General features: G+C 35.5%; 1 protein-coding gene across 1 annotated transcript; it reads left to right on the top strand.

The window, feature by feature from the left end:
* The first annotated feature begins 6,034 nt into the window (after positions 1-6,034).
* LOC125842767 (uncharacterized) lies at positions 6,035-7,496 on the top strand. The gene is made up of 2 exons (XM_049522083.1): positions 6,035-6,652; positions 7,041-7,496. Exons 1-2 carry the CDS (start codon positions 6,035-6,037, stop codon positions 7,494-7,496), a joined length of 1,074 nt encoding a protein of 357 aa, XP_049378040.1.
* Positions 7,497-10,254: the final 2,758 nt, after the last annotated feature.

Raw genomic sequence — 10,254 nt, 5'->3', positions numbered from 1 at the left:
AGGACTCGTTATAAACATTTTGAGTTCTTGGTGATGACTTTTGGGTTGATTAGTTCCCCTGCAGCCTTCATGGATTTGATGACTCATGTATTCATGCCATATTTGGACTGTTTCTTCATAGTCTTCATTGATGATATCTTGGTATACTTTCAAAGCCATAGTGAGCATGAGCAACATTTGAGGATAATGCTCCAGACTTTGATAGATTATCAGTTGTATTCCAGGTTCTCAATGTGCGCAGTTTGGCTTGAGTCTGTAGCATTCTTGGGGAACGTGATTTCCAAGGAGAACATAATGGAGGATCTAGTGAAGATTGAGGATATTCGTGGTTGGGCCAGGTCCACTATGTGATTGAGATTTGGAGCTTCGTTGAATTGGCAGGATATTATAGGTAATTTGTCGAGGGTTTCTCTATTATAGCAGATTCATTAACTGAGTTGACTCGCTAGGATATTCCCTTTGTGTGGTCAGAGAAATGCTAGAGGAGCTGTCTGATGCTTAAGGACTTGCTTACCACTGCTCCTATATTGACTCTTCCAATTGATGGCGAGGGCTTCACGGTATATTGTGACACATCTAGCGTTTGTTTGAGTTGTGTGTTGATGCAGCAGATCTGGATTATTGTTTATACATCATCACAACTGAAGTTGTCTGAGCGCAACTACCCTAATCATGACTTGGAGTTGGCAGCGATAGTTTCCGCACCTAAGATCTGGAGGCATTACCTATATGGCGTTCATTACGGAATATACATTTATCACAGGAGCCTTCAGTACATTAGTCAACAGTTGGAGAATGAGTCTCTGGTGGCACTTAGAGATGGAGTCTTGGGAGGCAAAACAGGGCAGGCAACTTTAGATTCAGATGGGGTTTTGAGGTTTGTCGACCGGTTGTGTGTTCGAGAGTTGGGGATTTAATTTAGCTGGTCTATAACGAGACCCATGATTCCAGATATTCTATCCATCCAGGCACCGCTGAGATGTATCGTAACATAACACAACATTACAGGTTGAGCGGTATGTAACACCCCAAAAATGCTAACAAGAGTCGCATGTCGATAAACCACTCCTTAATTATTACAATATGTTTAATTCTCATTTTGGGAACTTGAAATAATGTTATATTTGCAACCTTGCCTAAGATATTTGTCATCGTAATTTAATGGATTGTATGGGGATATTTGCGTAATATTTTAATTAGAAATATGTATAGCTTTAAAAGGAGGTGAAGGATATATATATATAGGTGTATATGTATGCATTTGGGCAGCACACAAGTATTTGGGCAGCCAACTTTTATGGACAGCTATGTATATGAGAAGCACCTCTTGTGTTACTATAGTTTAACACCTCCTCTTAGGAAATTCGTCTCACCTGAAGTATAAGTACCTTAGATCATTATTTAACCTGTTGTTCTTCAAGATCACAAGAGAAAATCTTCGTCCTTTTGGCGGGAAATCGAGTTACCCTCTTCACTTTGGTAAGTTGTAAAACCTGTTTTTGACCTAGGTAGAGTTTAGTAGATTAAGCATATCTCGTTCTATAGAACTTTGTTTACTGTAAATAAATATGATTTGGAAAGATAATTTGTATATGTACAACTCTTATGTTTATGTTAAACTCTAATGTAGTTGTTATGGATTCGAAATATGGGACGCATCATAGGACAAGTTCTGTCCAGATTCTGAAATTTGAAATCCTGTATGGACAACTGTTACTGTTTTGAATATATCTTTTTATCCAAAATACATTTTGTGGTGATTCTTGGTTGTTTGCAACCTTAAGAGAGGTACCTACACTACAAGAAAGTGGAGATACAACGACATTTAGAAAATGTCGTATTATGATGTTTAAATGTCACAAATTTGTTTAGTGACATTTATTTTACATTTGGACCAAATGTCGTAAATTTTAGTGTCGAGAATTTTTCCGACATTTAGGTAATTGTCGGGAATATTTTGTGACATTTATTTTGTGACATTTAGGTAAATGTTGAAAAGAATTTGCGTCATTTCCTTTGCAACATATATGTAAATGTTGGTAAGATTATTATGACATTTATTTTTTGACATTTATGTGAATGGCGATAAGAAATATATGACATTTATTTTTGACATTTAGGTGAATGTCAGTATGAGATATATGACATTTATTTTAGACATTTAGGTAAATGTCAGTATGAGATATATGACATTTATTTTTTGACATTTATGTGAATGTCGATAAGAAATATATGACATTTATTTTTGACATTTAGGTAAATGTCAGTATGATATATATGACATTTATTTTTGACATTTAGTTAAATGTCAGTATGAGATATATGACATTTATTTTCGACATTTAGGTAAATATCGGTACGAGATATATATTACATTTATTTTTGATATTTTGCAGTAAATGTCATAATATATTCGACATTTATATTAAATGTTACTATTTAAGTGATGTTTTTTCTAAATGTCACTAAAACCAATGACATTTTGTAATAAATGTCATATTATATTCGACATTTGTAGCAAAATGTGATCATTTATATGACATTTTCGCTGAATGTCGCTAAAAACAACGACATTTTGCAATAAATGTCAATATCATAGTGACATTTTGGACCAAATGTCATTAAATTTACGATATTTGATACCAAATGTCATTAAATTTACGATATTTGATACCAAATGTCATCATTTTTATGACATTTGACATCAAATGTCATTGTTTTATGACATTTTGTTCTTAAATGTCGTGAAATTCTATATTTTCCAACATTCGTTTCAAATGTCACCAAATTAATGTCGTCNTAAAAACAACGACATTTTGCAATAAATGTCAATATCATAGTGACATTTTGGACCAAATGTCATTATATTTACGATATTTGATACCAAATGTCATCATTTTTATGACATTTGACATCAAATGTTATTGTTTTATGACATTTTGTTCTTAAATGTCGTGAAATTCTATATTTTCCAACATTCGTTTCAAATGTCACCAAATTAATGTCGTCGTATGTACATTTTCTTGTAGTGCTACATCTTTCATGAAGAGTATACAGTCCAATTTTGCCGTTTGCCATTTCAAATCTTAGTTGCAACATGATACACTAGGATGGCCAGAATTTACTATTTGGGAGCATAGTCGTATTTGTACAGGCTAGGCTTACTTGTGATGATAACCCTATTTTACGTCATCATTATTGAGCTTCTAGAAATTAAATAAGTTATTGAATTCATTTTTTAAGGTTGTATATCCTCGTGTACAAGTTGAAGACTTTGATACGCTGCTAGGTCTACGGTTTGACTCGTGGAGTTTTGTTGGACTGTTTTTGTGCTAAAGAACTGAGGTTTGTGTATAAACTTATACTTGTACTCTTTTTACCTGCTGGTATATCTGAAAGTTATCTTGGTACCTTTGTTACCTCTTGTCACTTTGCATTGTCGTATACATTAAAGACTCTTATATAACTCGCCCACTTGTACAGATTGTTTGATCACTTAGCACTCTTGTTGGGACCTTGTCCTTCTTGTGGTTGTGACTGTCACTCTTGGCATGCCTCTTGGTTCAGATCATTTGCCATCTTGACTCTAGATTTTTAGTTCCTCTTAAGAATGGAAGTTGTCCATTTTAAGTACGAACTAGGAAGCCATTTTTTTAATATGGTTCTTGGTTCTCTTGATAATTGGGTTTTGGCCCTTCTTGATACCTGCTCGTGCTTGGGGTAACGACATGATGTATTTATTGGGTGATCCTTGTTTTTGAATCTCTTGAAATGTTGTGCTATGAGCATTCTTGACAATTAGACCTTTATATATTGAACTTGATACTCCTTTTATATTGTTTACTTGATTTACTGATTTTGCTTAGATCGTGTCGCCCTTGACTTGAGAATGATAACTTGGTGAATTTAAGGGCTCCAAACCTATAGTTTGTACACCACTAAGCTATATGCTTAGCGATAGTTGTTTCTATCGTAGGGGCTATTCGCGATGATGCTTGAAGCTGGCCATTGATGATTGAAATTTTGAAAGCCTTAAGGAAGATCACATTTGCATATAGGGATATATATTTTGTATATAGGAGATTTTGAAGGCTGATTTGGTGAAGTCACCATGGGTTGTAATATAAGTATGGTTATATGTTTTTATCTTTTTGGTGTGTGTAAACCCAAGTCTTGTAATATACTAATATGCTATATGTCTTGAAAGTTGTGTGAAGCATGAGCCAGCTGATTTCGATATTCGAAAGCTTGTAATATTCTTGTTATTTCACCCTCGAGTGTGAGGTTAACATATGCATGAAGATCTGGTCGGTTAATTGCTTAAATGTTATATATTTTTTTGGAATTCGTTATGAATCTAATCCCCCTACTAAATTAATATCAGTATGCCCTCATTAATTGGTTTAAAATGTTGCAAGTATTTAATTAAATTTCTTGTTTAAGTAGTGGTATCTTTTTGAAAGGATTGCTACAAGTGTTGGTATCAGTGCCTACGTTTGTGGTTCTAGGACTTTTGTTCTGAATTACTAATATAGTTGTTTACTTTCAAAAAGGGTTCTATTTAGATTATTTGTTCGCTTATATGGTTTATGATAATTGCATCGCATGTACAATGCATATGCATCTAGTACATATCCCTAATGCAATGTGATTTTGAAGGAATTAATATTGGCCAATTCTTCTGACCGACCTATGGAAGCTGCTCATGAAGGTTTGGGTACCTCTATTTCCCAACCTCATGCACTGGAGGGGGTTGGAGAACATATCTCGAATCAGTATGTTCCCCACACTAATGGTTCTGAAGTGGGAAACCATCAGGGTGTAAGAGCTTGTCCACATCCTCACATGAGTCATGGTACTCAAACCATGAATCCTCATTTTCAACAAATGGCTGAATTCTTCCACTATATGGCTAAATCGATGCATTATCCCCACAGGATTAACTTTGAGAAAATGAGAAAAATGGGTGGAGCGGAGTTTGAAGGCACTGTTAATCCCACAGATCCTGAACAATGGCATGATCGCATGGAGAGGGTATTTGAGCAGTTGGAGTGTTCAGATGTTTCCAAATTTAAGTATGCTATTTCACTATTACAAAAGGATGCTTATGATTGGTGGGTAAGTGTTCCGAATGCCAAGGTAAAACCATCTATTCTTGCATCAGATGATTTTCTTAAGGAATTTCATATGAAGTATGTCACACCTGCTTATTGTGATGCAAACAAAAAAGAGTTTTTGAATCTAAGGCAACGAGGCATGTCTATTGTTGAATACGAATAGAAGTTTCTAAGGCTCACTCGCTATGTTTGTGGTGTTATTAAAGAGGAAAAAGACAAGTGCAGGAAATTTGAAGACGGTTTAAATGATTCCATTAGGAAGAATGTGGCGATCCTGCAACATGATAAATTTTGTAAGTTAATGCTGCTGGTTTTACTTGGGAACGACTTGATAAAGAAGAAACTAGTAGAAATGAAAACAAATTCCTAAGCCCTAGACTAGATTATGGGGGTCCATCCAAAAGGGGAAGGTTTGATAATTCTAAGGTTGGTAGTGATAACAGGCCACCTCAACAAAGGCAAAACAAATCAGAAGTTTCTACAGCTAGCACTCCAAATTATGGCAAGGCAAGATTAGCGTTCCTACTTGTCCACAATGTGGAAAGAATCATTATGGCACTTGCAGGAGAGCTTCTGGTGCATGTTTCAATTGTGGGAGCTTGATCATAAAGTTAAACATTGTCCTAATCCTAGTAATGCTCCTTCCTTTAAAACTGAAGGCTCAGTTCATAAGCATTCTGTTAATCCTTCTCAAACTAATAGAGGTGCAAAACCTAAAAACACCGAAGCAACGGGTACAAGTGGAGTTAATCAAGCTAGTCGGCGAAAGGCTACTACACGCACTTATGCGATGAGGCAGAAGGATGATCAAGATGGCTAAAACGTGGTTGTCGGTAAATTTCACTTATTTGGCTTATGTGTTTTTACATTGTTTGATCCTGGTTCTAATTTGTTCATCACTTGTTCTTCCTGGAAATATGAAATCTCTGAGACTCGATTATAATATGCTTGTTGAAAGTCCTTTGGGTTATCAAGTTGTGTGTAATCGAGTTTACCAAGATTGTTCCTTTGTGATTCAAAACCTAGTCTTTCCTGTTGATTTGATTGAAATGCCCTTCAAGGATTTTGATGTTATTATCGGGATGGAATGGCTTTATAAATTTCATGTGGTGGTATATTGTAGGTCGAAGCATGTGACTTTTAAAGATCCTATATTTTCACACATCATTGTACAAGGTGAAAGATTAGTGACATCTAGTATTATTTCTGCAGCCTTCGCAAGAAAGTTGATGCGTCAAGGTTGTGGGGCATACCTTGCTCACATAGTTGATATACAATTGAAGGGTCCTTGTATCAAAGACGTACCTACTGTATGTGATTTTACAGAAGTATGTCCAGAAAACCTTCCGAGATTCCCCCCGAAAATAGAGGTTGAGTTTCCAATCGAGCTTATCCCTGGATCTACCCCTATTTCTATCACTCCTTATAGAATGGCTCCAGCAGAATTAAGAGAATTGAAATCTCAACTGCAAGAACTTCTTGAAAACGGTTTTATTCGACCTAGTGTTTCTTCTTGGGGAACCCTTGTTTTATTTGTAAAGAAGAAAGATGGAAATCTTAGGCTTTGTATTGACTATAAACAATTGAACATAATAACAATAAAGAATATATATCGGCTGCCAAGGATCGATGATTTGTTTGACCAACTTAAGGGTGCTAAAGTATTCTCAAAAAATGATTTAAGGTCTAGATATCACCAATTGCGGGTTAGAGAGAATGATATTCCTAAAATTGCTTTTAGAACTTGGTAAGGTCATTATGATTTTTTGGTGATGCCATTCGGATTGACAAATGCTCTTGCGGTATTTATGGATCTAATGAATCGAGTATTCAAACCTTATCTTGATCAGTTTGTGGTTGTTTTTATAGATGATAATTTAATATCTTTCCAGAAGTAATGAAGACCATAATAAATACCTCCAGATTATTTTGCAAATTTTGAGGGAACAAGAGCTTTATGCTAAACTTTCCAAGTGTGAATTTTGGCTTGATGAAGTAGCTTTTCTGGGACATGTTGTATCAACAGAAGATGTGAAGGTGGATCCTAGTAAGATACAAGCGGTTGTTGAATGGAGACCTCCTAAAAGTCCAACCAAGGTAAGAAGTTTCTTGGGCTTAGCCAGATACTATAGAAGATTTGTGAAAGGCTTCTCCATTATCGCCTCTCACTTGACTAAGCTCTTGCATAAGGAAGTAAAGTTTATTTGGGATGACAACTGTCAAGAGAGCTTTGAAACTCTCAAATCCTTGTTTACTCAAGCTCCTATACTTACTCTACTGATTGAAGGGAAAGAATATGTAGTTTACAGTGATGCTTCTCACAATGGTCTAGGATACGTTTTGATGCAACATGGGAAGGTTATTTCTTATGCCTCTTGAAAATTAAAACCGCATGAATTGAATTATCCTACTCATGATCTTGAACTTGTTGCTATAGTGTTTGTTTTAAAAATATGGCGGCATTATTTGTATGGAGAGAAATGTCATATATTTACTGATCACAAGATCTTAAAATACTTGGGTACTCAAAAGGAGCTAAACCTTCGACAATGTAGATGGCTTGACCTCATCCAAGCTTATGACTGCACAATTTATTATCATCCAGGTAAAGCCAATGTGATTGTAGATGCCTTAAGTCGGAATCCTTCGCAAGCATTTCTTTGAGTCCTTTACCCTTGCTCCTTGAGTTAAGAACCTTGAATGTTTGTTTTACACTTGATTCAAATGGTTCAGTTATTGCTAATTTGCAAGTAAAGCCTATTACTTGAACAAGTGAAAGAAGTACAAAAGTTAGATGAAAAACTTGTAAAATTGACCAGAGAAGTTCAAAGTGGAAAAAAACTTGATTTTACATTTACGGAGGATGGTGGCTTATTTTATCAAAACAGGTTATGCGTCCCTAATGATGACAAATTGAGTAGAGAAATATTGAATGAAGAACATACTGCATCATATGCAATGTATCCTGGAGGTACAAAGATGTACCAGACCAACAAAAAAACATTATTGGTGGAATGGTATGAAGAGAGACATTGCAGAGTTCATCTCTAAATGTTTGGTTTGTCAACAAGTAAAGGAAGAACATCAAGTCCCAGTTGGTTTACTACAGCCCTTGTCGATACCAGAATGGAAATGGTAGAGAATAACAATGGACTTTATTTCAGGACTTCCTCGCACTCAAAGGAACCATGATGCAATATGGGTGATTGTGAACAGGCTAACCAAGAGTGCTCACTTCTTAGCAATTAGGATGGATTACTCACTTGATTAGCCGAATTGTACATTAATGAGATTGTAAGACTACATGGGATACCTGTATCTACTGTATCTGATCGAGACCAGAGGTTTACATCTAGATTTTGGGGCAGCTTGCAGGATGTTTTGGGTACTAAATTGAAATTTAGCACTTTGTTCCATCCTCAAACAGACGGCCAGTCGGAAAGAGTGATACAAATTCTGGAGGATATGATTCGAGCTTGCATTATGGAGTTTGAGGGTAGTTGGGACAAAACACTTGGCTTTGATTGAATTTTCTTACAATAACAGTTACCAATCGAGTATTGGAATGCCTCCCTATGAAGCCTTATACGGAAGAAAATGCCGGACCCCTCTTTGTTGGAGTGAAGTTAGTAAAACAAAACTTGTCAGAAAGATTTCTTCGGATAGACTAAAGTCATACGCCGATCTTAAAAGGCGTGACATTGAATATCAAGTTGGAGATAAAGTATTCTTAAAAGTGTCTCCATGGAAAAAGATAATGAGATTTGGCCGGAAAGGAAATCTTAGTCCCCGATTTATTGGACCTTATGAGATACTTGAAAGGGTTGGACCAGTTGCATATAAATTGGCTTTGCCACCTGAGTTAGACAAGATCCACAATGTCTTCCATGTTTCTATGCTTAGAAGATATTGTTCTGATCCATCTCATGTCCTTCCAGTCGAATCTATTGAGGTTAATCCTGACTCGACGTTTAATGAAGAACCTATTCTAATTCAAGCTCGAGAAGTAAAGCAACTTAGAAACAAGATAATTCCCTTAGTAAAGGTACTTTGGAGGAACCATTCAGGAAAAGAAGCAATGTGGGAAAGAGAAGAGTCTCATGTTGATAAACCACTGCTTAATTATTACAATATGTTTAATTCTCATTTTGGGAACTTGAAATAATGTTATATTTGTAACCTTGCTTAGAATATTTGTCATCGTAATTTAATGTATTGTATGGGTGTATTTGCGTAATGTTTTAATTAGAAATATGTATATCTTTAAAAGGAGGTGAAGGATATATATATATATATATATATAGGTGTATATGTATGCATTTGGGCAGAACAAAAGTATTTTGGCAGCCAACTTTTATGGACAGCTGTGTATATGATAAGCACCTCTTGTGTTACTATATTTTGACACCTACTCTTAGGAAATTCGTATCACCTGAAGTATAAGTCCCTTAGAACATTATCTAACCTGTTGTTATTCAAGATCACAAGAGAAAATCTTCGTCCTTTTGGATGGAAATCGAGTTACACTCTTCTCTTTGGTAAATGGTAAAACCTGTTTTTGAGCTGGGTAGAGTTTAGTAGATTAAGCATATCTCGTTCTATAGAACTTTGTTTACTGTGAATAAATATGATTTGGAAATATAATTTGTATATGTACAACTCTTATGTTTTTGTTAAACTCTAATTTAGTTGTTATGGATTCGAAATATGGGACGCTTCATAGGACAAGTTCTATCCACATTCTGAAGTTTGAAATCCTCTATGGACAACTGTTAGTGTTTTGAATATATTTTTTTATCCAAAATACATTTTATGGTGATTTTTTGTTGTTTGCAACCTTAATAGAGGTACCTACATCTTTCATGAAGAGTATACAGTCCAGTTTTGCCGTTTGCCATTTCAAATCTTAGTTGCGACATGATGCACTAGGATGCCCTGAATTTACTGTTTGGGAGCATAGTCGTATTTGTACAAGCTAGGCTTACTTGTGATGATAGCCATATTTTACGTCATCATTATTGATCTGCTAGAAAGTAAATAAGTTATTGAATTCAATTTTTAAGGTTGTATATCCTCGTGTACAAGTTGAAGACTTTGATACGCTGCTAGGTGTACGGTTTGACTCGTGGAGTTTTGT

The sequence above is a fragment of the Solanum stenotomum genome, chromosome 10, assembly GCF_019186545.1.
Source record: "Solanum stenotomum isolate F172 chromosome 10, ASM1918654v1, whole genome shotgun sequence".
Classification (NCBI taxonomy): domain Eukaryota; kingdom Viridiplantae; phylum Streptophyta; class Magnoliopsida; order Solanales; family Solanaceae; genus Solanum; species Solanum stenotomum.
The sequence above is the reverse complement of the archived record's forward strand: the minus strand, read 5'-3'. Positions and strand labels throughout refer to the sequence as shown.